Consider the following 27781-nt stretch of genomic DNA (forward strand, 5'->3'; position numbering starts at 1 on the left):
ATTGAGCAAAATTAATGTGATTTTTGGATTCAGCACACCAAAATGATCCTAAATCAGCTCAGAAAACTTAATAATAAGTTTGTTGTTGACCAGTGTAGTAGTAATTATAATAATGATAATAATAATAATAATAATAATAATAATAATAATAATAATAATCAACATTTGGGTTTTCATTTAACCAAATAATAACACCTTTACAAATATCAGCTGTTTATATTTTTTTTTTACTCGAGCGTTTTTTGAAGGTTCATACAGTGTGACATAAAAACATGACCGATACAGTCCTGTCATTGATACAGACGGGTGACAGTGTGTTGGATGGATAATGCATTCACCTGAGAATAACATTTCTAACCACAAATAAATGTAATATCGACATTTGCATCTGTATTATACTGGTATGATAGTATGATTGTCCATTACACTGGGTTACAAAAAAATGTTTTTTGCAAGTTGTCTAGGTTTTTTCAACTGAATTAGGACCATTTTGCACCGCTAAATCCAAAAATGACATCTGTTTTTCTCAATCAGGTCAGGTTTTTTTGCTAATTTGATTTTGAAAAATTTGATCTTCTCACAAAATTGATGACATTTTTGTGACTTTATCAGTTGATTTTTTCTATAGTTCTCACCCAAAATAGGTTTTAAGAGAAAAAAATCATTTGATCACTTGATTCCTGTTAGGTACAATGGTGTATTCACTGCAGATGTAGCAGAATACGTCAGGCTTATTTTTGCAAGATCTTCTAGTTGAAGCCATTTCATTCACCTGTAATATTAAAAAAACTATTAATCAAGAATTGGCAAAAGTCAAATCTTCAGAACTCGTTTATTGCAAGAAATATGAAAGAATTTTGTATCATATGATGTGAAAATGCCCATAAATGTAAGCAAAAATGTTAAAAAGCCAATATGTAGCATAGTTCAGAAAGTTGACCTGATTGAGCAAAATTAATGTGATTTTTGGATTCAGCACACCAAAATGATCCTAAATCAGCTCAAAAAACTTCAACAATAAATTTGTTGTTGACCAGTGTAATGCATTCACCTGAGAATAACATTTCTAACCACAAATAAATGTAATATCGACATTTGCCTATGTATTATAGTGGTATGATAGTATGATTGTCCATTATGTACTGTATAGAGCAGGAGTCTCAAACCATTTTCTTTCAGGGTCCACATTCAGCCCAATTTGATCTGCAGTGGGCCGAACGAGTCAAATAATAGCATAATAAGCTATAAATAATGTCAACTCCAAATTGTTGTCTTTTTTTTTTTTGTGTGCAAAACAACCCAATTAAATTATGAAAACACTTACTTTTATACACTATCCAAAAAAAAAAAAAAGAAGTGAATAACCTGAAAAAATTTAAATTGAAATTTTAAAAAAAACTTTAAAAATGTAGTGCAATTTAAAAAATATTATGCCTCAACTTTTTATTTCTACATGTGCATTATGGATTGGATCTACAAAGACACTAAATGCTCAGTAACAGGCAGAAAATTGTTAAAATTGTGCTTAATTTTCTTTAGACATTTCAGGTTGTGCATAGTTGTTCAGGTTATTCGCATTTTATTGTTACAGGATAGTTTGTAAATGTAAATACTTCCATAATTTAATGTTATTTTTTGCACAAAAACAAAGAAAAAATTGAAGTTTGTATTGTTTATAGGCATAATGTAAGATTATTTTTGTCATATCAAAGCACCAAGAAAATATGCAGTCATTCTTTTTTGTCGGTTATTCTGCTGTTATTATTTGACTGTAGATCATGTTTGGTCTGTATGTGGAACCTGAACTAAAATGAGTTCCACAGCCTTGACTGTGGAATTTTTGCACTTTACTCATTCATCCCACGGGCTGGATTAGAACCTTTGGCGGGCCGCATTTGGCCCTCAGGCCGCATGTTTGAGACCCCTGGTATAGAGGCAGTAGTGAGGCTGTAATCTGAGGATGACATATCCCCTGTCAGCCCATTAAACTCAAAAGACGTAGTTGTTACTGAGTGTTAGTTTAGTTTCACTGACAGCAGAGGAGTGAATTAGTGTCAAAGGCAACTAATAACAGTTCATATTTACAGACTAGATGGACAAGTGATAGAAAAACAGCTGGAAATACTTCAACACACACGTTTGGTGAAAAAATACTGATAGATTTTCTGTTATTTTCCAGAAACGAACTGATAATGAACATCCTCCTCCCATTATATGCTCAGGAAATAACCATGTTTCTTGGAAATGGCAGCATTATTACCTCGCCCCCCTGAAGGAAAGGCAAGGGGTATTGTTTTTGGTTTGGCTTGTTTGTTTCTTTAACATTCTAGCAGCAAAACTAATGGTTGAATTCATATCAAATTGAGTTCATAGATTGCCAGTGACCCAGAATAGATGTGATTACATTTTGGGAAAAGTAGGTCAAAGTTCTATTTTTTTTATGAATTTTTAAAATCTTTTTCCTTCCCCCATCTACTTATAATTGGCAAAATTTCTCATGTCTATAAAAACTGTCTGTTTTGTTTCAATTTACTTCAAACTTGCCACATACAGGGTGGGGAAGCAAAATTTACAATGAACATTTAGTTGTTTTTTCTCAGCAGACACTACGTCAATTGTTTTGAAACCAAACATATACTGATGTCATAATCATACCTAACACTATTATCCATACCTTTTCAGAAACTTTTGCCCATATGAGTAATCAGGAAAGCAAACGTCAAAGAGTGTGTGATTTGCTGAATGCACTCGTCACACCAAAGGAGATTTCAAAAATAGTTGGAGTGTCCATAAAGACTGTTTATAATGGAAAGAAGAGAATGACTATGAGCAAAACTATTACGAGAAAGTCTGGAAGATACTATTAAAGAAGAATGGGAGAAGTTGTCACCCGAATATTTGAGGAAAACTTGAGCAAGTTTCAGGAAGTGTGAAGGCAGTTATTGAGAAAGAAGGAGGACACATAGAATAAAAACATTTTCTATTCTGTCAATTTTCTTGTGGCAAATAAATTCTCATGACTTTCAATAAACTAATTGGTCATACACTGTCTTTCAATCCCTGCCTCAAAATATTGTACATTTTGCTTCCCCACCCTGTATATAGAGACAACTGATATGCTGACATCAGCACATGCATAGATATGATGACATCAGCTGGATCGATGCCAAAATAAGCTACAATACATGCGAGGGGCGGGGTTTGTTGTGCCTGGTAACACTTATTTTTTTGGTTCGGTTTGTTTGTTTGTTAACACTTTAGCAGCAAAACTATCAGTTGAATTCATACCAAACTGGGTTTATAGATTGCCAGTGACCCAGAATAGATGTGATTACATTTTGGAAAAAGTAGGTTTCAGTTTGAATTTTTAATGTATTTTTATTTTTTTTTTTTTTTTCCCATTTACTTATAATGATCAAAATTTGTCTATGCTGACATTAGCACATGCATAGACATGACATCAGCTGGATCGACGCCAAAATAAGCTATAACACATGCGAGGGGCGGGGTTTGCTGTGCTTGGCACCTCTTGTTTAGTATCGTATTTCATTAATTTATTCACTGACCGTATGGAAAGGAAGCAGGGATTGGTTAACACCAGAAAAAATCCACAAATATGTGATTACAAATGACCCACGATGAATTTATTTATACACCAAACCAATGTCTTTTCCAAAACATCTATAGTTCTTGATCCTAAAACTTACAAAAGCAGGGGCACCAATTTCTTTCTAAGTTTTGGAGTTTTATATCCACAGTCCACCCCGAGTATCTCCTGCTTTTTGAGAAGGGGCAAAAAAAAGTAGTAGATCCTGAGGAAATCAGTTATATTGAGATTGTACCCATGGTTTGCAGAAATGGAAACATTTCATTCTGCCAGATAGAACACCACTCCTCCAAAAGTTATTCCATCATTTTAGATGATGTTGTGATGATAGAGGTGGAGAGTGCAGCCTTCCATGTCAGTCCAACACCTTCCATAGATATTCAGATGAGATCCCCATGATTCAATGATTGACATTTTCATACTCATCAAACCATTCTGCTGCCCTTCTCGCCCTATGTATGGGGGTGCCGCTCTCATCCGGTTTCTCATCCAATTTGTCACCCGTCTGTAAAAGATATTGCCTGCACGGTGTTAAATCTTAAAAATACTATATAATAAGACCAAGGAGTGAACCTCCTATTTCATTTTCCCTTACATATTATCTCATGTCAAGAAAAATATAAACAAACCAAGAAAAAAAAAAAAAAAACCCAACCTGCCATATTCGCAGGCAACTGTATTAAAAGGAGATGCACTGGCTGAATACTGAAACGCTGTGTGCTTTCTTGTAACACCTCAGTGACCAAGAATATAGCCTCCTCCTGTAAATACAATAACAAAGGCAGTGCGTTCTTAGGAGAAGAGGGATGTGCTGTGAGCAGTCATTTATACTTTCCCATTGATTCATAAACAGGCATCATTTTCAACCCCAGCAATACAACCTCAAGCGCAGTGGAGAAAAAATACAGAAACCTCCTCGGGGTACTGTCAAGTTGCCCAACAGTCAAAAAAACCTAACGTGGGAGGGGAATATTGATGTTTCTTTACTACCATTTAAATCAAGCCTGTTATTTTTATTATTGTTGTCCCGCACCAAGATAAATAGGGTGATAAAAAGAGACACTCGCCCCAGTCTGGTTGACATTTTAGGGAGTCCTTTTGGAGTAGTAAAGATGCCCACTTGATAGATACCGGAGCTCTACAGACAAGAGGAAGACAAAATGAGGAATGCTTACAGATGCAAAGGTGGACAAGTGAAGAAACATGGGCCGCACACGTAGAAAAAACATAGTGGGAGAAGGTGCATAACGTCAGCGAGGGAACAAAAAGACGAACATGTAATGGGAGTGGTAGACAAAAGGCAGAAAAATGACAAGCAGAAGGAGCCCATCAGAAAAGAAAGAAGAAAAGTCCAGGACAGGATCAAACAGGAGATCCAGAGAGAGCGATGCAGAAAGAGAGACAGAGCAAACACCCACAGCACCACCTGTCAACCTGCAAAGACATAAAAAAAAAAAAAAAAAAAAGAAAAACTAGACACGTTCGACACGTTGACACTCCTCTGTTTCTCCTGTTCTTCTGTGCTCTCAGTACGCTGGTCTGTAGAGAAGATCCCCGGAGGCAACTCTACGTTTCAGCTCCTTCCACAGCAGCTCCCTCTCCTTCTGGGCACCCTTCATGAAGCCTCGATTCTCCTGGGCTCTCCGAGACAGGTAGGGCATCACCTCGTTGACCGGCCCATAAGGGACATACTTATAGACGGGGAAGCCAGCCTGACCTGAAGGTAAAGTGGGAGTGGGGAGAGAAAAGAAACAAAGCACCTTTCATTAACCCATAAAGAACCAGCGCTACTTTTGTGTCAGTTACCCAATGAAATTTTCTCTACTGCATGTCCCAAAAAAAATTACAGTCGGACTTACAAATACGAAGTTGTACATTGTGTTCACGCACAAAACTATCGCTTTTGAAAAAGTGACGGCTTGTTTCTTTTCATTTTCAACTAACGAAATGAATGATGAATTACATCAGAAAGGAAGCAGATTTCTGAGTTTCGCAAACGTTGGTAAGTGCCAAGTGTCAAACTTGGAAGAAACGAACCCATGACATGCTTTACAAAGATCCACATTTCTCCGTGACCACTGAACCGAATTAAATGGGGTTTTCTGCAAGATGTAGGTAACAACTTATAGTTTCCTACCCTGAAATAGCATTTAGATCACAGGTGTCAAACATGCGGCCCGGGGGCCAAATCCGACCCGCCAAAAGGTTCAATTCAGCCCCTGGGATGAATTTGTGAAATGCAAAAATTACACTGAAGATATTAAAAATCAAGGATGTTAAAATAATTTTAGGTCATTTCAGTCTAAAGTGGATCAGACCAGTAAAATACTATCAGGATAACCTATAAATAATGAAAACTGTATTTTTTTTCTCTTTGTTTGAGTGTAAAAAAAAAAAAAAAGTAAAATTACACAAAAATGTTTACATTTGCAGACTAGCCTTTAACAAAAAAGTGTGAATATCTGAAATGTCTTAAGAGAAGTATGTGGAATTTTAATAATATTCTCCCTGTTATTTAATGATTTATGTATTTGTAGATCCACTGTGATCTCTAAGTTGTGATTTACATGTATAAATGATAAACTAAGGCGTAATATTGTTAACATTGCACTTATTTTACTAAAGAATTTTCAGGTTGTTCGTATTTATTCATGTTATGTTCAAGTACAATTCGTAGATGTAAACATTTTGATTACGGAATTTACTTTTTTCACCATAAAGTTCTTATCCTATTATTTATATTATTTTAATGGTCTGTCCCACTTTATATCATATTAGGCTGAATGTAGCCCCTGAACTAAAATGAGTTTGACACCCCTGATTTAGATTGTTTAATTATTTTGAAAGTTATCAATGCAGAAAGTCCGATTGTAATTTTTTTGGGGACATACGGTATATCTAACCTTTCTTAAGTGATTTATCTACATTATATTATGTTCCATATTTTGCATTTTATCAGTATAAATCAGGTATTTTCCTGTATTTAATTCACTGATCATAAAGATGTTCATAAAAGCTGAGATTAAAGTTGAGGGTTATTATATCAAAAACAAAGAAAACTGCACAAAAAGTGACTTTTCCAATAAAATATATCAATAATTGAATGTAAACAAGGCATTTCCATCCACTGTCATTGATCCAACTCCAATGGATTTTACTGGTGAATCAGTGTTGTAGAAGATGACGGTGTTGCCAGTGGTACTTCTGTGGGAACCCCTAAATGAATTTTTCTCTCTTTTTAACCTTTCCTAAGTGATTTATCACCATTTATTACAATATTATCCTCTGTATTTTGTGTTTTTTTCTGTGTTAATCAGGTATTTTCCGATATTTAATTAACTGATCATGTAGATCGTCATAAAAGCTCATTTTAAAGTTGAGGATTGAAGATCATAAACAGAGAAAACTAAAGAAAAAGTGACTTTTTCAGCAAAGATATCAATAACTGAACATAAATTATTGTCCATCCACTGTCATTGATCCACCTCCATGGGTTTTAGAAAATGACAGTGTTTCCACGTTCACTACGGAACCTCTGAACGTCCAAATGAGTCATATCTGACAACCATGAAAAGATGATAAATTAGATTTTACACCAATTATTTACATGTATTGATAGGATTAGTGGATAAACAGGTATTAAACAGTTTAGATCAGTAGATGGTTTTGGTCGGTGATGGATGTTTGGGTTTTTATGTGTTAAATTCAATGTCCGTCATTACAATTTTAAGAAAACAAACTATTTTCGACAAATTCCATTAAACACATTACAGCATGTAATCAGAATCCACACAGAGACATCAAAGTGCATTGAAATCAAAAGAGCTGCTATTTTCTGCCTTTCACTCGGCTCATAAATTGGGCTCAGTCATCGATTTAGATTAAACAAATGCCCTTTTATCTCATTCATAATTAGCAACAAGCATTACCAAGACCCTGACGCTAATCCTTAATCACAGCATAATTAAAAACAAAATCATACTTTCAAGAAAATGATGGCAGTTTCCTTGTATCTCACCGGCATGTTCTATCAAAAAACAATAAGTTGTTTTTGCGAGGTTGTCAGGTTCTGCCACTATGTTAAGAGCCATGCGGTCTGGATGCAGGACGTCAATCTCCCAATAAAAGGGGGGGATCCTTTCAGTGGAGGAGAATTCAACTAATTAAATGAAAATCCATATATGACTTCCTATCAGTGCTCAATAGTAACTATATTGATATCTCTAAACATTTCCATGCTATAAGTCATCAACATCAACAACAAGTTCAGGGAAATTTTTAATAATTAAAAATTTGTCAGAAATTCAAAAATATAAATTTAGCAAAACTGTGAACAAACTTTATAGACATTGTTCCAAGGAAGCTACAGAATTTTTTTTAAATGAATCTGACCAGTAGTTTTGTCAGAGAAGATATTTGAAGAAATTGCAAATAAAAGATGATAAAGACAACAAAGACGACAAAGACAACGACAAAGACGACAAACATGACAACAAAGACGACGACGAAGACGACAACAATGACAACAACGAAGACGACAACAACGACCGAGACAACGACAAAGATGACAATGAAGACGACGATGATGGTGACGAAGAAGATGACAACAAAGACAAATGAAGATGACGACGCTGACGAAGGGGACGATGATGAAAACATAGACAATGACAAGGAGGTTGACACTGGCGATGACGAGGACTTTGACAACAGCAAGGATGAGGACTTAGACAAGAGCGAGGACGATGACGAAGACGAAGATGACGAAGACAACGATGACAAACACGACGAAGGCGACGATGACGAAGGCGACGATGACGAAGGCGATGATGATGAAGGTGACGATGATGAAGACGACGATGACGACAAACACGACGATGATGAAGATGACACCGGACACAGTGCCTTCACAACAGCTCTTAGCCTACCAGTATATGTATATAGCCTACCACATATATAGTGGCACACTTTATGTTTTCATGAAATCAGGTTTGGTGTAATCTTCCTGAGGGCACCAGTGCCTCTTCTTTCTTCCTCTACAGCAGGAACAGAGTGGTGAAAGTCTAGCTACTGAAATGGAGTCCGCTAACGCTAACATCATGCAATACCTGTCTCCTTGCACAACACTACCTCCAACACAAACTTCAGCTGAGCCCTTGGATACCTGCAACCGTTACATATTGCACCTTGAAGGATTTAAAGCAACAGCTCTTACTTTTCTTCCCCACTGACTGCAAAACAAGCATATGTCTATTTACATCAATACTGGTCAAGGCCGCCTCCGCCCGAGCCTCACGCTGACAGACAACTGCTTGCCGCTGCTGTCTGTCTTCTGCTGACAAACAAAGTGGTGAGAGCTGGCAGCAACGCTCTGTTAAGACAGCTTGTCAATACCGAGGTGTCTCAGTTCATATGTCACGTTATAGACTGCAGATTGACTGCACGTGGTCTGCTGGGAACATGTGTGTACAAACAGGTCAAAAAGGTCTGAAGAGATGCAGCTGATAATACAGCATAGGGGGCGGCGACTGGTGTTCAGATCCAGCACGAGCCGGAGGGAAACGGTTCAATCTGAGGCGTCAGGAAATATCCGCTTTGTCATACGGCAATGTGCGAACGTGTGTTGTTCTCACCCAGAGGAAAGCTGATCTGATCACACATCCCCAGTAGCTGCCCGAAGTACACCTTGTTCTCTGTGGGTAAAAGACCCAGCTCGTTCATTCTGAGTTAAAGAGAGACATAAGAACAACCAGCTTTAAACAGATGTAAAGGCACATTAAAATCAATACTAAGCAGGTTTTCAATAGAACACAAAGCGTACCGCCTCAAGGTGTGTTTCACTGTGTCCTCATTATGGGAAGCCACCATAACGTTGGCGTTTCCATTCAGCGCGATCTCATCCAGCACATAGTCCAGACACCTTACACAAACACACAAAGAAGACAATTACACTGTGATCTTTTCCTGTGTATTGTCTGTGTGTAGGTGTAGCAGCAGAACATTGTTGTTCCTCTTCAATATTCAGCATAAAATATTCAGTTCTGTACTGTATTTATATGCAGACTGTGGGTTACACTGATACACACTCATGACTTTTTGTTTTTTTTTAAATTAGTATTTTTTCATCCATTTACCAGAACATGATATATACATACATACAGTTTGGATTTCTATATTAAACATGGGTGAAAAGGCGTAGGCTGAAACAACAGCTTATTTATGCCTACCCTAGTTACAAGAAGGAAAGTTGCAGAAACAAAACATGTTAACAAGATGGTACACATTAATATAAATAAAACAAATAATATAATCTAAGCAAAACCGTAAGAGTTGTACTGATAATAGGCTTACTTTATCCTAATACTTCATATTTATTGAATACCTAAATTTTAAACATCCTTTTAAATGTAGTGACTGATGTGCATGTTTTTAATTCTTTATCAAGGTTATTCCATAATTTTACTCCAGCTACAGATATGCATTTGTCTTTGCGTTGGCCCTTGCCTTTGAATTCTTGAACATACAGGTCCCCCTAAGGTTGACTTGCCCCTCTGCCAATAGAACAAAGATAGATAGATAGATAGATAGATAGATAGATAGATAGATAGATAGATAGATAGATAGATAGATAGATAGATAGATAGATAGATAGATAGATAGATAGATAGATAGATAGATAGATAGATAGATAGATAGATAGATAGATAGATAGATAGATAGATAGATAGATAGATAGATAGATAGATAGATTGATTGATTGATTGATTGATTGATTGATTGATTGACTTTATTAATCCCCAAGGGGAAATTCAAAAATACGGTCTGCGCTATTAACATTTTAGATTTCTTGTATGGTGCGTTGTGCAGGAATATCTTAAAACAGATAAAGAGCAGAAATATTTACTAAATACTTAACATATTTACAAGAACTCTGCACCAATCCATGGAGGGAGAATAACTACACTAGGCTTAGGGAGGATTTCATAGTAAACATGTATGTGGATTAACACACACTGTACATCCTAAATTTGTCTATTCTTAACCCATTATCAGGCAAGTGACTATTTTTGGTCATTTCCACATACATTACAAGGCAGTAATGTTTACTTCTGAGTACATTTCAAAGCTGATACATATTCACTTTTACTTGAGTAAACAAGTAGATTGTTGGTCTTATTTCCAACAGGTAACTGTACTTCTACTAGAGTAAAAAATGGAAATATTGTTTTTAAAAACTCATACGAAAACCTAACAAGCAACAATTTAATAATATAAAAATGAAAAGAATATTGGACATTGAAAGACTTGTACCACTTTAACCCTTTATCGGGCAAGTGACTATTTTTGGTCATTTCCACACATTACAAGACAGTGACAGCAACAGTTACAGTGAGGAAACAATCTCAGGTCCAATGTGGTCTACAGGGTCTGTAAGGTCCACCTCTGCATGAACAGTGAGTGTACCTGCTTTGTTCGGTACCATGAAGTAATGGTACTAATGTAAGGAATGATGTTCAAAGGGATCATGTGGATCTGGACAGGGGTCTGGATCAGCACTTATGTTATTGTAATGCTCTAAAATACATGTTCCTTTCACTTTACATGTGTTTTTCTTGTATTTTTTATATTTACTTCTTGGATTTATTTATTTTTTTGCCTACTATGAGTAAGGAACCAAATATGATAACTTCATTGACCTTGATTTTCTACATAACAATAAAAAAATTGATTAATATGGATGAATATGTTGTTGGTTACGTCAAAATCTAACCTAATGTCTGTGTATGAGACTGTGTATATACAGTCCTGAAGCTGCACGAGCTGAAATCAGGTGGAAAAATCACAGAATTTATAATTACACACCTTCCTTCTGCCTAAGTCAAAAGACTAAATATAAATACAGACAAGTCTGACACGTTTTCATGGTGTTGAAATGACACGAAGCAGAGTAGAGCACTAGATTAGTATCCAGGTTGTGTGTGATTCTGATAAGCCATTGGTAATTACAGCTGTCAATCATGTATTTAACCCTCCCACCTGTCTGTCGTTCAACTCAATTAAGATGTAGATTTTTTTACCGCATGAAAATATAGTCGAGTCGTTCGTGCCGAAGTCTCATGTCCTCTCAAACCACTTTATTTAATTATAGGATTTTTACCTAATGACGCTACAATCAAGCACTGCTTTCCATTTGTCTCAGAGCAGAAATCTCAGAAAATCGCTCCAGTACAGTATCCCTTCAATTAGATCATTTGCAACTTGCACAATGACAACTTAACAGAGTGTAAGCTTGTGAAAAAAGGATCTTAAAACCAGAAATTTGTCTGACAATGTCATTCCATTAGCAAGGAGCCACTTGAAATGTTGGTGGAGACAAACTGAAAAGTTACTTTTTCTGCACAAAACGCTCTTCAGAGTCTAACAACCAAACACTAGTCATATCAGACATATCCTCTTACCGGTGGTACATCCAATTGGTCGACTCATAGTCTGGGTTAATGGGGTCTTCGTAACCAATCTCCTTGGCTCTCTCTCGCTCCTGGTACATGTAGGCTCCACGCACCAGCTTAGCAGCAAAACACCAGCCCTCACGTCGAGATAATTCGACATCCATAGTTACATTGTCATAGGCCTCCTTCAGAGCAGTTAAAGAGATGATTCACTTATTAGCGAGCCTGAGAAATAATTGGAGTCAAGATTAAATAATGAAGTCTGCAATAATGTTGACAGTGTGGGTAGAATTGAGTGAAGTATGACATTAATTTTAATGAGAAAGTAAATGGTCAACAATCACAGAGCCAGAAAAATGAGCAAATTGAGATTCTGTCATTCAGACAATTACGGTACTCAAAAGAATTTATTTGATTTAATTTGTACAATACATTAGCGTTTAATGTATTGTACCAGAGTGGGCTTAAGTAACAGATTCACTAAAAATCAGACAAAAAAGATAAAACGCTGCCAACTCCAGGTACGTCTATTTTTGGATGTTTTCTTGCATAAATGTCTGTTGTAAATTGCATAATTCTCCAGAACATGTACTGTGTTAACTGTCAGTAACTGCAGCTATCCAACACACTATATCAGGGTTTCTGCAGGTATCAGCAAATCTTATGTAGTGCTTTTTAATGCCCTTTTTGATGCCACTTCAAACAAATTTAATGCCACTGTAGATACAGTTTTATACAGTTCTATACAGTGGTGTAGTCCAGGGTATACGGCAGCATATGGAGTATACCTACTTATTTTTCAGTCATCATTGCATACACTCACTTCTAATTCCCCCTGATGCACACAATTCATTAGTATCTGAGCCAAATTGCCCATGTTTTCCCCCAGGATGGTGAAGCCATGACCCGCCCTACTCTGCCTCTAATTGGCTAGTACTCAGTACCTTCACTGATTAGATTGGTTAACTTTAGGCATGAGGACTGATGAGCCAATCAGAGGCAGAGTAGGGCGGGTCATACCGAGGAAAATATTGCTAACTTAGCGCCAGAGCCAGGGCTCCACTTAGCGCTGGCCACCTCTGGAACCTGACTGGCCACCTCAGGTGCCAGTGCCACCCCACTTGATTGACAGGTCACTGCATGTCTCATTGAAAGATATGCGATTATTGAAAATGCGAACGAGAAACACAGAATAAAAGTCTTTCAAATGAGTGATACATATTGAGAGAACCTACTTTCATGGAATACATAATTCTGAGGTAAGTTTTAAGGTGGTTTCAGAATGAGTCACTGTTTTAAACTACTGGACATGCAACTGTACATTTAGAGAAGAGATTTTGTCACCATTAGTTTAACTGTGTGAGTACGCTAACGTTATGAAAGGCTAATGTTATCCTATGTTTGCCTCATGTTGAATACATTTATATTCATGCAGCTGCTTGTTTGACCAGTAATACCTACAAACTGCTCCTGATCAAGGCATGATAATTTTATAATCATGAGCAAATACTACTGGATTTTTGGGTAAACTAAATACAGCAGTCTTATATCTCACTGTTTCTAAAACAGCGTATTTCTGGGCTACTTTAAAAAAAAAAAAAAGGACAAAAATTTACAGTATACCCACTTCTCCAGGGACCACTACACCACTAGTTTTATATACACATGATGGTTTATCGTCGACAGGCTTTCACCAGGTTCTGAATAGTTCCTCCTCCAATCACTTCTTGTTGAAACTTGTATTTTCCCATTTTTCCAACATTTGCTAATATTCCCTTCGCTCTTTCGTCATAGCATGCGCACGTTGCATTCCAAGCATCCGGTGTGGTGACTTCGTGTACCAGCCATAAACAATAGACAATTAAAGGGTTCCACCTGTCAATCATCACACTATACTTCCGATCAAAATGATTAAATGTTTATATAATCAAAATAAATCGTGAATAACAAAGCTTTTTTTTTCCATCAAATGTGTTTCATTTTTTAATGCATCTGGACATTGAATTTAATGCTTTTCAATGCCAGTTAAGGCCTTAATTTTCACAAAATCTATTTAATGACTTTTAATGCTTTTTAATGACCCACAGAAACCCTGTGTATTAGTGGTTCCTATTTATTCCTCATTTATAACGTTAAGAATAATTATCTCTGCTCCTATAATGATTACATGACTCATTACATAACATTACTGATTAATGTTAACATCCAACTCAACGGATTCTCATTAAAATTGGTCTTCCATAAACTTTGAAATAAACTTCTTTAATCCTTCTCAACATCGTCATCTTCTTTTCAAAACTGCTCTTTCATACACAGCTGACTCAAGAGTATTCTGCGAACATGATGTATGTATATTTATCGGAACTGTAAGCTTTATCACCGTGCACTCTCTATTCAGCTGTTGTGTCTGTAATGTTTGTGTGCATTTCCATCATTAGCGTGTTTGAAGCGCTGGTTGCTTTGCCGCCTGTGGGTTCTGACCTTGAGGTAGCATTGGAAGGTGTTGAAGATGACAGGCTTTTCTTTGTTATAGAGCCTCTGCATCTCCAGTGTCAGTCTGCTGATTGCAGGCTGGAAGTAGGTTTGCTCTGCATCCACCATCAAGCGAACGCCGTTCTCCACTGCATACTGGGACAAAAAAGAGCATGTTTGGGAAAAAAAAAATCCCCATCTTTATTTTCACTGGCTCATTACACTCAAATTTCAGGATGGAATTACAGTTAGCATTAACCCATAAAGACCCAGTGTTACTTTTACATCAGTTCCCAAATGAATTTTTCTCTTTATTTAACCTTTCGTAAGGGATTTATCATTATTTTTTTATTTAAAGTATTTTTTACTACTGTTTTTACTATTGTGTTTTTACTACTGTTGTTTTTAAGTTTGTGATACTGCTGGAACCTGTAAATTTCCCTATTGGATGAATAAAGTATCTATCTATCTATCTATCTATCTATCTATCTATCTATCTATCTATCTATCTATCTATCTATCTATCTATCTATCTATCTATCTATCTATCTATCTATCTATCTATCTATCTATCTATCTATCTAAATATTATCCTCTGTATTTTATATTTTTCACTGTAAATCATGTATTTTCCTGGATTTAATTTCTATATTTAATTCAGATGTTCATGAAAACTCAGTCAATTCAAAGATTATTACATCAAAACAGAGAAAACTGAAGAAAAAGTGACTTGTTCAGCAAATGTATCATTAATTGAACATAAACCAAGCATCTCCATCCACTGTCATTGATCCAACTCCATGGCTTTTACTGGTGAATCAATGTTGTAGAAGATGACAGTGTTTCCGCGTTCACTACGGAGCCTCTGAACGTCCAAATGAGTCATATCTGATGACCATGAAAAGAATACAAACTGTATTTTACACCAATTATTTAAATGGATTGATAGGATTAGTGGATCAATAGGTATTGAACATTTTAGATCAGGAGATGTTTTTGGTGGCCAGTGGTGGCTTGGGTCTTTATGGGTTAAAACAGTATAGTAACTGGTTTTAATGTCACGTCAATGAAAGTCTAGCAAGTTATGGAGCAAAATCTGAAGTACATGACAGTGACCATAGCCTTTGAAGAAAACTCATGACGAAAAAGAGAGCTCAGTTGGTTAAACCGTCTGTTTAATACACCACTACACTAATAGCTGTACTTGGTAGTTTATATTTTTAATCCTAGTTTTAATTCAAATGTTTTCTATCTTTAAAATAACTGTTTGAAAGAAGAGCAGATGAATCCGTTTGCCAATTGATTACAAACACGTATTAACAAGACACAATGTTTTAAGTAACTTGAATGATAAGACATAACCCAGGGTTCCTACAGGGTTCTACAAGTTAAATTTAAGCCTTTGTAAGACCTTTGTAAGACTACCTAGAATAGAATTTAATACCTATTTCATACTTGTTTCACAGCCATACTGGCAAAAAGTTGTGACTCCTAGAATTTAGGAGAATGTTTTTATTTACTCCAACGCCTTGATTCCAACTGATTTGAGTTATTTCTCACCGGGGGCTGCAAAGTTACTGATAATTGGTTCCTAATTTCAAAATAAATTATCGGATTGGAACAGGTGGAACTGAATAGACTAACATTACTTTCTTTACAGCTTGGACATTTTTAAATACAATACATTGAACACGTTAAACTTAAGACCTATCATATCAAATTGAATACTATTAAATACTATTAAAGACTTTTTTAAGGTATTAAATGCAGATTTGTAAATTCAAGATTTTTCAGACTTTTTAAGACCCCCCAGGAACCCTGATAACCTCCATGACTGTAACCTGACAATAACCTGATCACTCATCTCTGCCAGAACCTAACCATACAATAAAGTTGACAATAATCCTACACTAAAAACAGGAATGACAACATCATTTTAGTTAACCAATGTCACTTTTGCAAGATTTAAACTTGCTTCATGTATTATAAAATAATGTTTTCAATTAGAACACCTGACTTTTTGAGGGTTGGAAGTGGCTGCCTCGTAATTGTCCATTTAGCTCTAAACTCTAAAAATATAATAGACTTGACATCTGGCATTTTCAGTCAAACATAATGAGCTACATAGTTTACTAAATCTGATCTTGACCGGCTCTGAATATAAGGTGTCATGAGATAATATTTGTTATGTCGGGTAAAGGTTCATACTGTCTTCCAAATACAACTGTGTAAGTAATTCATTTATCAGAAAACAACTGCCCCGGACTGATAAATAAATTACTTACTTTTGTTATGATTTAGCGCTATATAAATAGAATATGACTGATTAATACATATGTCATTGTACTAATGATATCAGTGATGACCAGTGCATCTGTATCCACTGTCATATGAAAAAGTGGTCTGTTGTACATTACTGTAGAAGTTTAGTTAGTGAGCAAGTAGCATCGTTTTCAACAGATTTGTTGTGTCTGAGAAGGATCAATTTATCTTAGTATAGACAAATGTACATATTGCATTAGGATAAAAGAACGATAAAACAAGAATGATTGGAAGACCAAACCAAGAAATTCAAACCTGTTACAAATTACCACAAAAATATCACATTCAGACAATCGTTCCCTACAGATAAAACAAAACAAATGCATTTGCATCTAAATGGGTTTATACGTTGTGTACAATAATCAATCCTTTTAGAACAAGTGAGATTACCTTTGCTAATACATCCATTCGCTGCAGCATCCTCTTCATCTGTTTCTCTTCCTCTGAAGTGAACGTTCCCAGCAGCGGCTCCAGCTCACCCAGCTACAGGCAAATATCCAAGGAGATTGTGCATCATGACATGCAAATGAACCCAGTATCGTGCAGTATGACACCTACTGCTTCTTAGATGGTCTACCCTTTGGCTGTGCCAGTAGTCCAAGGTCAGCGGTTATGTCGGGGGCGACTCTCTCAAGTTTTTGTAGATTCAATTATCTTAAGCTTTTCCTATACTGAAGGCCAAGAGGGCTACACATATCTTAAATGTGGGTTATCTCAGGAACACTGGTATTTTATTCCACGTTAATCTAACTACACATATCTAGAGCAAAACATTTAGAGATATACCTGATATATTTGATAAAACATTAACATACAATATATTATAAAGGTAAATAAATGTGATGTAACTGCACAGTTGAATGGTGTAACATCCACCTAAAAGAAAGCACTGTAAACGGCTTTATTTTGTAGAGCTGGTGCTAATGTTTAAAGGGAGATATAGGATGATCTAACAACAGAAATGAGTAAAATATTCCTGATTATGTTTCATTGGTGTATAAACCTCTGAAAATAATAGGTATGTTTTTGTTAATACACTACCAGTCAAAAGTTTGGACTCACCTTCTCATTTAAATAACATGAGATGGACCACAGATGGCCAATAAGTGCTCAGCATCACTGGGAACTCCTTCAAGACTTTTGGAAAACCTTTCAGGTGACTACCTCATGAAGCTCCTTGAGAGAATGCCAAGAATGTGCAAAGCAGTAATAAAAGCAAAATGTGGGCTATTTTGAAGAATCTAAAATATAAAACATGCTTTGAGTTATGTCACTTTTTTTACTACATAATTCCATATGTGTTCATTCATAGTTTTGATGCCTTCAGTGAGAATCTACAATGTAAAGAGTCGTGAAAGTAAAGAAAAACCAGGTGAGTCCAAACTTTTGACTGGTAGTGAATATTTACTACTTACATCCACAGGTATTCAGGTGGCTACCATCTGCAACTTCACCACTTGATTTCACTGCCTATCACACACCAAACCTTTAAAAAGTCTGAGATGTTCTGTACATTGTGCTATTGCAGTGAATTTATCATTGTCCTGATGGTTTGTGGACTAACCTCTACATTTGGGACGACCAGCAGGTCCGATATCTTTGTCCTATCATCTATGAGGCTGTTCCAGTCAAGCATATCAATGGTTCTGTTAAAGCAGATGATCATAGAATATTAGCACTAAAGCACGTTTTGCAGGTAAATCTATTGAGAAATAAGCAGAAAATTATCTATGTTCAAACATACCCTGAAGACTCCGCTTTCCTTCCAGAAAACCAGCCATAAAAATCCCCTTTTGCGCCCAGCTTGGTCAAGAATTCCTGGAAGAATAGCAAAAGTTGACTGTACATATGCTAGAGGACTTGACAAATCTCTTGTAGTTTTGTCCAGATTATTGCACATTATTGCTATCAGTAAATGCAGCCAGAACAAGATGAAGAAAAACTCCACCTGGAGTTGTTTCAGCTCCAGCCTCTGCTCTAAGGCTTCCATCCCATCTTGGCCCTGCTGTGCTGCCAGGAAATTAAAAAATCTCCTCCATTTTACCAGCACCTCTGAGAACTGGAGCTTTAAGGAGAAGAAAAAAAAACATGTCAGTCCAGCCTATCTCTAACTGCTGCGTCAGCCAAATTGGTGAAATAACCTTTAAATCACTTCTCAGTGCCTACCAGAAACTGAGGTCGTCCTAGAGCGGTCATTTTGATGGCAGAAAATCCATCCATTGAACTCCCACCTGGGTGTCGGACATAGTCAGTATTAAAAAAGTTAAAGTCTAAATAAGATAGCTCGTAAATGCTGTAGGACGGTGTTGAATATTGTAAACAAATGACAAATGACAGTGAGTGCTGAGACAGATAAAATAGTCCAAACTGTTTACCTACCAGACGCTTTGATACATTTGATAAATGTTTCCATATGCTGGTCACATTTGGCCTCATCTGCATAAAAATATGTGCGGGCTGCAGTCACCCCCCCTCGACGGTCCCCAAACTGCTTGTGTGCCTTATACTTTCTCTCTCTGTGGTCCTGGCCTGGGGGTAAAAACACATTTGCATTCTTATTACTCCTAATTACATCATATGCTATGTCCATAATGAGAACAAAACAAGCCTGCTTACCTATGCTCTGTTTCTCTGCAGCGGATACACATGAGCTAAATTAGAAGAAATAGAAAAGCACAGAGAAAGTCAATTTGCAAACTTGGGTAATATTAAAAATGTACGTTGCATCAGAATTTCAGCAAATGGCTGGCATTAAAGTTCATTTTTGGAAACTGTCGCTAGCACAGAGAACATTTTGGCCTCACAGCAAAGTCAAGTCAGGGGTTATTGTTGTGTTTAGTGACCCTGTATATGTTGAACTGTTCCCCTTGTCAGCCCGCTGACCCTCTGAAGAGGGCAGATGTAGCGTTACAACCCACTTGACCCACTCCTCCCTCAACACAGAGCTCTGGGGAACTCATGTAACCAAACAGATGAGCAAACATTTAGCACACACTGGGCATCTGGGACAGCAGCTTGATTCACAAACACAGGGACTACTTCTTTCAGTCAGTCAGTCATTTTCTGAACCGCTTTATCCTCAAGAGGTTCGTGGGGGTGCTGGAGCCTGTCCCAGCTCCCTATGGGCGAAGGCGGGGTACACCCTGGAGGAACCACCAGTTCATCACGGGGCAGACATATAGAAATGAACAACCAATCACTCTCACATTCACACCTATGGGCAATTTTAGCTTTATTACCCCGCCCCCCGAAGAGGAGGCAAAGGGTATTGATTTTGGTTAGGTTTATTTGTTTAACTCTCTAGCAGCAAAACTATTGGTTTAATTTATACCAAATTGGGTTTATAGATTGTGAATGACCCAGACTAGATCTGATTACATTTTGGGAAAAGTAGGTCAAAGCTGAATTTTTTTCAATGCATTTTTTAAATCTTTTTTTTCCCCCATTTACTTATAACGGGCGAAATTTCAAATGTCTGTAGCAGCAAAACTATTGGTTGAATTCATACAAAATTGGGTTTATAGATTGTCGGTGACCCAGAATAAATATGGTTACATTTTGGTAAGAGTAAGTCAAAGTTTAAGTTTTTTATTTTAAACTTTTTTTTTCCATTTCCTTATAATGGGTGAAATTTCAAATGTCTATAAAAATATCAATTTTATTTCAATTTACTTCAAACTTGGCACATATATAGAGGCAATTGATATGCTGACATCAGCACACGCACAGACATGTTGACATCAGCTGGATTGATGCCAACATAAGATACAATAAGTGCGAGGGGCGGCGTTTGCTGCACCTGCCACCACTTGTTCTTTCAGTAATATTTTTTAATTCAAAATATAAGCCAATCTAAAAGTTTTCCTTTCTGTACATACGGGGTAACATCGCCCTGGAAAACTGCCGTCACCAGCTTCACTAGATAGTCTTAAGTGTCCTGTGATTTGCATGGCAGCTCTGATGCTTTCTGTGTAACGCTGCCAGATCATGCTGCAAGCAATGATTATTGGTAAGCTTTTGGCTCGAAAATAAACATTTTAATAGAATTACTCCACTGGCAACAGTACCGTTTATTGGCAGCTTTTTGTACAAATGCCTTCAAAAGAATGCATTCGTTCAATCCTACCTGTAAAATCAGAGCCTATATTTTTAGTTTAGATAGCACTGTATCACACTCCCAACATCAAACCCTAGCTTTTCTCTGTTTCTTACATCTCCTTCTGTTGCTAGAACTGACTAATGTTGCTGTTGCTATCTTGACAGATCATTGGAGTGCCTGTCAAACCCTGCTGTCTGAGATCAAGCTGGCTTAATGTGCCTTGTCCTCCTGCCTTACGATTTGAGGGTGTATGTTTGCCAAACAAAAGCTTTCCAGGTTGAGGTGTGATACCTCTTTTGATGTTTCCAAGTAGGCGTCCCCCTGACATAGTGTATATCAAAGCTCAGCAGTCAAATCTTACAAGCGATACAATATAACAAACATACACTCAGTTAATCTATGGGAAGGGTAAAAAAAATTGAGATTGACTTGAGTGCTTTATCACATTGCAAGATGTGATAACATAATAAAACAGTAAACCAAGGACATTGTGTCTGGTTGAGTGGACATTAAAGTCAGCTGTCAGTCACGTAGCAGACTTAAACGCCCAATACCTAAATATACTTCTTAGCAGCTTTGTTTATTCACTTCCTTTGACCTTTATGAAACTACAGATTTTGTGCCAGATAAAAAGGTCAGTCTGTTTTGGCTGAGAATTATACTGAAAATACAATCTGACAAGTGCCTCTGTCCTTTTCATTTCATTGCAACAGACACAGAAAATAATCATTTTAGTAATTTTTTTGTTGTTGTTTTGTTAACTAAATGGGCCAAAATGTGCATATATATTTATATATGAGATGTCCTAATTACCAACAATGGAGAAATGCCCAGACTCAAAAGCTCAAATTTGAGTATTAACACTGCTGCTGCAGAGTGACGCTTGTTATATAACATTGGTGCTGGCATTGAAACAGCTGATGCCGGATCAGATAGCCTCCGCCTTGTGCTCCTCATGTGACAGGATTCCTAACAGGCACGACATTTTTTCCAGCCACCAATTCAGAATTAGAGGTCATACAGGGTCGGAAATAGTGTTTTAAATAGCATTACCCCTCAACTGTAATAAACAAAAACCTATACATGACATTAAGCAAATCATGAAACACACTGGTTACTGGTGATTTCTTTTTTCCTAAATGAACACCTATGATAACAAGTGGTGCCAGGCACAACAAACCCCGCCCCTCGCACGTATTGTAGCTTATTTTGGTATCGATGCAGCTGATGTCATCATGTTTATGTGTGTGGGGATGTCAGCATATCAGCTACCTCTATATATGTGCCAGGTTTGAAGTGAATTAAAATAAAATTGATGTTTTGATAGATATTTGAAATTTTGGCCAATATAAGTAAATAGGCAAAAAAAAAGATTTTAAAAATTCATTAAAAATTTGAAATTTGACCTACTTGTCCCACAATATAACCACATCTATTTTGGGTCACCAGCAATCTATAAACCCAATCTGGTATGAATTCAACTAATAGTTTTGTTGCAACAGGCATGTGAAATTTTGCCCATTATAAGTAAATGGGAGTAAAAAATAAAAGATTTAAAACATTCATAAAACATTTGAACTTTGACCTACTTTTCCCACAATGCAACCACATCTATTTTGTGTCTCTGGCAATCTACAAACCAAATTTGGTATGAATTCAACCAATAGTTTTGCTGCTACAGACATTTGAAGTTTCACCCATTATAAGTAATGGGTGAAAAAAATATCTTAAAAATTCATAAAAAATATGAACTTTGACCTACTGTTCCCAAAATGTAATGAGATCTATTCTGGGTCACTGGCAATCTATAAACCCAAATCTGGTATGAACTGAACCAATAGTTTTGCTGCTAGAGTGTTAAAAAACAAAGAAACCAAGAAACAAACCGACCATTACTAACCATTAGCTCAGTATTTGGATAACACTGTCAATGATGCATAGACGAGTACCAGCAGAGCCTGACATTTTTAACTATACCAGCTCAGGAATATCATCCTCTTTAGTAATATTAACTAAAATGTCTGGTAATACCACAACTTTCATACTCCATCTCTTTTTGCTCTGCTTCTTCCTGGCTGATGTCCTCCTCTACACTGTAGTCCAGCACAGATCCCACTCCGAAAGCCTGGTTCTTCTGGATGAGTGGCTTGATTGCCCTGTGGTCCTCACCAGCCACGAACTGGCCATAAAAAGTCATCTTCATGAACTGGTCAAAGCCTCGACGTCCCAGAACCTTCCTCCCTAGATCCATTATCTAAGTTGAAAGAGATAGAACATTATACACAGAGTTACAATGAATCACATTATTAAGTAGAGAAGTAGTGAGAATATTTAGTCTAATGAAAAACTTTCTGGAAATGCACTGAAGATGTTAAATCAAATAAGGAATTGGACGGATTATAAATAGTGCTGATAGTTTAGTATAGTATTGATAGTTTATTACATAGTACGTAACCAATCAGATCATGCTCTGGGCAGGACATTGTGACTACAGACAGGTGAGTACAAACAGAGGTGGATGCTTCAGGGCACTTTTTTCAGAAATAAGTAGAGCCCGACCAATAAATCGGTGGGTCCCCTGTCTAATGAACTATTGACCCCCCCACCCCCGTCTGTGCGCTTCCTGTGTACCTCACAATTGCATTCTGCAGACACGCCTGGGTATTAATACTGTACATTAATTGCCGCTTACATTTTAATGAATGATTTACCAAACAATTTTTATGTCACACACTTATTAAATATGGGCTCACATCTTTTCCCAAAAGTCTGCTCTTCCCAGTATCAAAACTACCACATCTACAACCCATGATTCCCCACAGGTCACATATTAGTCTAATATAAAACTATTATACAGTGCTTTAAAGCGGTGTAAATTATCTTTGTGAGATAAACAAAGATGCAACTGTTAATTCATATGTCCACCATTATCTAATATAAGCCTACCATATCTGTGTATATCAATGTTCTTATTTCATATATCGGCCAATATATCAAATATCAGCTTTCCCCCCCCCCCAATATCGGTATCGGCATCATCCCCAAGAATCCAATATTGGTTGGGCTCTAGAAATAAGACAAAAGCAACACCACCAATAACGGTCATAATGCTATAATTAAGTCAAATAATCATTCATGGTCGATTATCACTGTCTTAACCTTTTAACATCCACCTCTTTTTCCAAAGTTCTACCAAAACCTAAGCCAATGTGAATTGTAAAGGTGACCCAAATCCTAATCCTTACATAGGTCATGTGATGCCATACTGTCCCAGAAATGACAGACTGTGTCTAGGCGTGTTTTGACAGTTGCAAGTTATGCCAAGAGGCTAAGCAGCTATACATTAGAAAAAAATAGCAGACTGTGCCTTCAGCAAAATACACTGAAAATGTGTCGTTCCCCCTCTGTACAGAACATTGTGTACAACCTGCAGGACCTAAACAGGTAAGATGAAACTCTGCAGATAAGAGTAGCTACTTATTTTCATAAGCAAAGTCAGGCTTTTAATTGATTCCACTGACTACATTAACCTATAAAGACCCAGTGCTACTTTTGTGGCAGTTACCAAATGAATATTTCTCTCTATTGATCGTTTATTAAGCGATTTATCACCACTTATTATGATATTATCCTCTGTATTTTGCATTTTTCAGTGTAAACTAGGTATTTTCCCCTATATTTAATTTACTGATCACGTAGATATTCATGAAAACTCAGAGTAAATTCAAAGGTTATTATTTTACAACAGAGAGAACTGACGAAAAAGTGACTTTATCAGCAAGGATATCAATGGCTGGACATGAAAACAAGCATCTCCAACGTATGTCATTTACCAGACTCCATGGGTTTTACTGGTAAATCAATGTTGTAGAAGATGACAGTGTTTCCACAGTAACTACGGAGCCTCTGAAGGTCCAAATGAGTCATATCTGATGACCATGAAAAGATGATAGATAAACTGCATTTTACATTAATTATTTACATGTATTGATAGGATTAGTGGATCAACAGGTATTAAACAGTTTAGATCAGTAGATGGTTTCGGTCGCTGGTGGCTGTTTGGGTCTTTATGAGTTAATATGTGACAATTAACAGACTGATCTCATGAAATTATGTTGTATGTGATGCCAGTTTATTGCATTTGATGTGTTGTAGGTTTTATTTTCATCGTTTCACGTGTTATTTAAAGCGATTTGATAGTGTGTCAGTGATCTTGCTAATGGCGTGTTATATTACGTGGCATAAATATACATGCTGAAAGCTTATAATGCATATGGATAACACGCCAGTTAAAACTGGCATGTTATATGTATGCAATTCATGATATCACTTTGCAATGGGCTCTATGCAGAGCCCCACTACTTCCTGAACTTCAGGTGGGTCCTTTATTTCCTGTCTTTCATTATAGGACAAATGATTAATCCAGGTGTGCCTAATTAATCAGTAGTTACAACAAGAAGTAGCAGACACATCTGGATTAATCAGGAACACAGGAACATTTTTTGTAATTTCAATAAAGCAACAGTGGTTGCTGGACTTTCTAAGTAACATTTTTATGCAAGTTGCAGTTTGATTTTGAGAATAAAATTACAAATTATTCTAATATGCCTTATTCATCTGGCTAGTTATGTTATAGTATATAGAGCAATCTTCACGTGTCTTGTGGAACCTCTAAATATTAACCCTTTCATGCACCCTGGTCACTACAGTGGACAGCTATTCTACAGCTGTTCTCTTGTATATTCATGGAATTTGTTGTTCTTTTTCGTTGTTGTTGTTGTTTTTTACACATATCTTTATTAAAGTTTTAAGACACTACATACTTTTTCTGGCATAAATTGGTAACATTATGTAGATCTCTCCTGAGCATAAAGCCCCAGAATCACAAGCCCTCCCCATAGTTTTCACACAATTTATCAGTAAATACATATTTCTGTGTGTCAAAAATTAAACATGTGGTGTCCAGCTGAGAGGACATTTTTGCAACTTCATGAAAAATAGGTTCATAAGATTTTTTTATTTTTTTTTCATGATTATTTTTTTATGTACAGGGTGGGGAAGCAAAATTTACAATGAACATTTAGTTGTTTTTTCTCAGCAGGCACTACGTCAATTGTTTTGAAACCAAACATATATTGTTGTCATAATCATACCTAACACTATTATCCATACCTTTTCAGAAACTTTTGCCCATATGAGTAATCAGGAAAGCAAACGTCAAAGAGTGTGTGATTTGCTGAATGCACTCGTCACACCAAAGGAGATTTCAAAAATAGTTGGAGTGTCCATAAAGACTGTTTAGAATGGAAAGAAGAGAATGACTATGAGCAAAACTATTACGAGAAAGTCTGGAAGATACTATTAAAGAAGAATGGGAGAAGTTGTCACCCGAATATTTGAGGAACACTTGCGCAAGTTTCAGGAAGCATGTGAAGGCAGTTATTGAGAAAGAAGGAGGACACATAGAATAAAAACATTTTCTATTATGTCAATTTTCTTGTGGCAAATAAATTCTCATGGCTTTCAATAAACTAATTGGTCATACACTGTCTTTCAATCTCTGCCTCAAAATATTGTAAATTTTGCTTCCCCACTCTGTATTTTTAATTTTTTTTTTTTTAATTATTATTGTTATTCTTAAAAATTATTATTTATTTTTCAGAAGAAAACTTTTAATCGCATTGTTTTTTTTCCATGCCTAAAGAGGAATAAAAACACTCAGGAAAAAATTTTGATTAAGGTTCTCATAATTCATGCATGAAAGGGTTAATCTGCATAAAATTTGGATTGAAGTAATTTGGCCAGATATGGAACCAAATGCAGGGTTCTAATCCAGAGAATCTTAGAAAAAAATGTTTTGGACCACCCTATTATTCTGTTATTATGTTACAGGTCCGGCCCACTGGAGATCAAATTGGGCTGAATGTGGTCCCTGAAAGAAAATGAGTTTGAGACTCCTGGCCTTACATAAGAAAGTGAAAGTATGCAGCCTAGAACTGAACGGATGCAGCCACATTCAGGCTGCACATGTGCAGACAAACCGGTTGTAACTTGAGATGTCAGTCTGAGGTCACTGAGCTTATGGATTTCACCTACAGAGACTCAGCTTTGTTTACCTCGACTTAAACAGTATTATAACTTAACTACTGTCTGTCAATACAACTCTAACAAACAGACTAATCTGTGTGTATGTAAACAGGATTAAAGATTTAATGTGCCCAAGCCTAGTAATTGATCCGTTTTGTCTGAGAACTTGTTGGTGAATACTTAAAAAAGAAAAAGTCAATATAAATAATTGTGTGTATTTCTTGTCCATACTATCATTCTTTCTAGTAGTTGGACACACATGGTGGATAATACCCAGGGTGTGTACCTCATTACCTCTTTATTCTTGTCAACCAGGAAGTCATAGGAGCAGAGTTTGAAAACCACCAAACTTCTGAGCAGCTCTAATGAGTCTTTGCTCTTATAAGCCTCCTGGGTCTGCTCAAAGTCTACGGAGATCTCATTAACGGCGGTGGAAGCGGTGCCGGAGCCCCCGTTCCGCTGACCCGTGTGTCCGGGACACTCCGGCCGCGCTGAATCATCCTCGGTGCGGCTACGGCTGACATCCTGGTCCGGGTGAGCCGCGGAGGTGGAGGCGGAGGTGGACCGGGCTCTTCGACAGGACAGGACGCGGTGTAAGGGAATGTCGGCCCCTGCCCGAGCCAGGGATGACACAGTTCTGACGTGAAACATGAGTCTGACAGGTAGACGTTAACGGAGGAAAGCGGACAGAGACACCGACCGTCTGTCTGAGGCTGTCCGTGCGCACGCGGATGTGTAAACAGATAG

General features: G+C 36.9%; 1 protein-coding gene across 2 annotated transcripts; it reads right to left on the bottom strand.

Annotated features, from left to right (window-relative positions):
• Positions 1-3401: 3401 nt before the first annotated feature.
• Positions 3402-27781, bottom strand: prodhb (proline dehydrogenase (oxidase) 1b). 2 transcript variants are annotated; one of them, XM_030144592.1, is made up of 14 exons: positions 27329-27781; positions 22993-23201; positions 19465-19499; positions 19228-19377; positions 19015-19079; positions 18797-18913; positions 18593-18666; positions 18413-18494; positions 17239-17331; positions 14536-14682; positions 12064-12239; positions 9426-9524; positions 9238-9326; positions 3402-5324 (listed from the first exon to the last, which is right to left on the bottom strand). In XM_030144592.1, exons 1-14 carry the CDS (start codon positions 27683-27685, stop codon positions 5134-5136), a joined length of 1884 nt encoding a protein of 627 aa, XP_030000452.1. In that variant the 5' UTR covers positions 27686-27781; the 3' UTR covers positions 3402-5133. The 2 variants fall into 2 exon arrangements, with proteins under 2 accessions (XP_030000452.1, XP_030000451.1); XM_030144591.1 differs by having other exon boundaries at positions 19228-19383.

Source organism: Sphaeramia orbicularis, chromosome 9 (assembly GCF_902148855.1).
Source record: "Sphaeramia orbicularis chromosome 9, fSphaOr1.1, whole genome shotgun sequence".
Lineage (NCBI taxonomy): Eukaryota > Metazoa > Chordata > Actinopteri > Kurtiformes > Apogonidae > Sphaeramia > Sphaeramia orbicularis.

Bases quoted from the DNA above. Each gene is read 5' to 3' on its own strand.
- prodhb (XM_030144591.1), bottom strand. From the start codon at position 27,685: ATGTTTCACGTCAGAACTGTGTCATCCCTGGCTCGGGCAGGGGCCGAC. The intron at 17,332-18,412 runs GTTAGTCCACAA...ATTTGCCTGTAG, and splicing joins TGGTCGTCCCAAATGTAGAG to CTGGGTGAGCTGGAGCCGCT. The intron at 9,327-9,425 runs GTACGCTTTGTG...TCTTTAACTCAG, and splicing joins GTGAAACACACCTTGAGGCG to AATGAACGAGCTGGGTCTTT.